Here is a 2,192-nt window from a genome sequence, read left to right as displayed (position 1 = left end):
GATATTCAAATAGCTTAATTGGATAACATATAATAATTCCTCGTTAAACGTTCTACATTCATTAAAAAAAGCAAACGTTTTAAGAACAATTAAGCTTATGCATGAAAAAGCAGATGGATGTAATTTGTCATGGAAAACCGATTTATTTATACAGTAACCCAGACGATTTATTGCTAATAATTGCATTGATTGTATGACTTCATTTACTATAAAATAATACAGAAATTATACATTTCAAAAATATTTTAACATCAATAATTGATTAAATATTAACTACTAATAAAATGTATTACATAACAAAAAATAACCATAGCATTTGACAGCTGAATATTTATGATGCTATTTGAAGCATTTGATTATTATAAACGTTCTTGATTTATTCAAGAAAGGCATATAATAATCAATAATAATGTATTCAATCCCACACTCAGCCTTACAATAATCAACATGTTTAATCATCATTACAACTAAGTGTAAAATGTTTGTCTAAATCTATGTAAACACTGTCAGTTTTCTAGTAATTTTCCCTTATTAAATCTGTACAGGACTTAATATTAACTTGATTTCTAATGCTCCCTAAAATGTACGTTTTAATACATTTTAACACAACGGAGCTTAAACCCTGGTTTACATTTCAAATATCCATTCATCTATTTTTTTATCTGACTAAAATAAACATCGATTTGGCACCTAACCTCCTGGAGGAGAATGTACAGATGAAGTTTTTAGTGTTTCCCATAATACGGCCCAAAAAATGAGACGGGTTAACACTGGGCAGTACCATGGCATATAAACCACACTGTGTCTTTGGCCTTTCGTTCTCCCCATAAAGTGACCATGTAACTCTGCTCTGGTCCTCAGAGAAGAGACGCCATTGACTCAGTATCATCTTTCCTCACAATGTTGTTATTTCATCTTGGTCATTGGTGTCAGCTTTAAGTTTGGTGAGGGCCGCATGGACCCTGAACTGCGTACGAGACTCCATAGAGTACTCCTTGTAGTTTTTCCTGACAGGAGAGATGAGGAGACATTTCATGACAAAATGCCATTTGCAACTTCAACAAGAAGCCAAGAAATGACAACAGCGAGCAAGTATTTTGTCCTAGACTGAACTCACTTGGCTTTCTGCAGTAGATGGATGGCTTGCTCTTTCCTCCCCGTGTCGATGTACAGGAGACTCATCTCCAGCAGAGCGTTAGGAACCAGGTAATGATCAAACTTCAACTTCTTTTCACTGTTAACGACACAAAGCATCTCAAACACCATCCTGAGACAGTTCAAGCATTTGTGAAGGCAAATCCATTAACGCAGAAGCACTGGCCTGCTGTAAACCTGTCTGAAACAGTCCTCTGCCGTCTGCGTCTGGCCTTGGTTCTTCAGACACAGGCCTTTCAGAAGCAGGATCACACACGTGTCGTCCACAGAGTACACATTCTCTACACAAACAGAAAGAGTACATGTAAAACAATATATACTATATATATATAGAGAGAGAGTTTTTTTTTTCTTTCATTTTTATTATAATTTTTTATATGTCTATTTTAGTATGTCAACTTAAACTAAATAAAAATATGTCTCCTTGGTAAGTTACATTTTTTTATATTGTACTTCAGTTAATGATTATTTTTTTTCAATTAATTCATTTTTTTATGGTTTTTGTTTTTACATAAAATGGGGGCCATTTAAAATGAATTGAGAAAATTATTCTAAAAAATTAATCTCTTGAAATATTTAAACATGAGGATAAATACATGATTAAAAACAACCATTTGATTAAAAAAAAAAAAACTATTGACCATGCAATATTTAGTAATTAATAATACAGAAATTATGGTATATAATATATTATTTAAAATTGAGCAATTGATGATTTAAAACTTTAATATTGCTTTTTCAATAATGTATTACTTCATTGTTCACTGATAACAATCAATTGGTGTTAAGACCTATTTTAAAAGTCTTCTTTTATATCTAGACATATTCTCTGTATACAGCATAGAGTGATACTACTATGAATAACAGACTTCCCTAAAATGCAGTTGATGTAGTTTCCTATTTATTTAATCCAGAGTGGACATTGTGTGGCATTACCTTGAGCGGCCTGTAGGGTGCGCTCTGCTTCTAACAGCGTCTCCATCATGCCCTCCGTCAGCTCAGGCTGTTTGCTGATCATGGAGAAACCATTCCACATG

General features: G+C 33.1%; 1 protein-coding gene across 1 annotated transcript; it reads right to left on the bottom strand.

The window, feature by feature from the left end:
• Positions 1-324: 324 nt before the first annotated feature.
• Positions 325-2,182, bottom strand: LOC107736681 (tetratricopeptide repeat protein 39A-like). Its single transcript, XM_016548050.1, has 4 exons — positions 2,092-2,182; positions 1,322-1,436; positions 1,118-1,234; positions 325-1,007 (listed from the first exon to the last, which is right to left on the bottom strand). Exons 1-4 carry the CDS (start codon positions 2,171-2,173, stop codon positions 896-898), a joined length of 426 nt encoding a protein of 141 aa, XP_016403536.1. The 5' UTR covers positions 2,174-2,182; the 3' UTR covers positions 325-895.
• Positions 2,183-2,192: the final 10 nt, after the last annotated feature.

The sequence above is a fragment of the Sinocyclocheilus rhinocerous genome, unplaced genomic scaffold (genome assembly GCF_001515625.1).
Source record: "Sinocyclocheilus rhinocerous isolate Xijiao unplaced genomic scaffold, SAMN03320098_v1.1 C36886275, whole genome shotgun sequence".
Lineage (NCBI taxonomy): Eukaryota > Metazoa > Chordata > Actinopteri > Cypriniformes > Cyprinidae > Sinocyclocheilus > Sinocyclocheilus rhinocerous.
The sequence above is the reverse complement of the archived record's forward strand: the minus strand, read 5'-3'. Positions and strand labels throughout refer to the sequence as shown.

Bases quoted from the DNA above. Each gene is read 5' to 3' on its own strand.
- LOC107736681 (XM_016548050.1), bottom strand. From the start codon at position 2,173: ATGATCAGCAAACAGCCTGAGCTGACGGAGGGCATGATGGAGACGCTG. The intron at 1,437-2,091 runs GTAATGCCACAC...CTGTTTGTGTAG, and splicing joins CACCCTACAGGCCGCTCAAG to AGAATGTGTACTCTGTGGAC. The intron at 1,008-1,117 runs GTGAGTTCAGTC...CTCTCCTGTCAG, and splicing joins CATCTACTGCAGAAAGCCAA to GAAAAACTACAAGGAGTACT.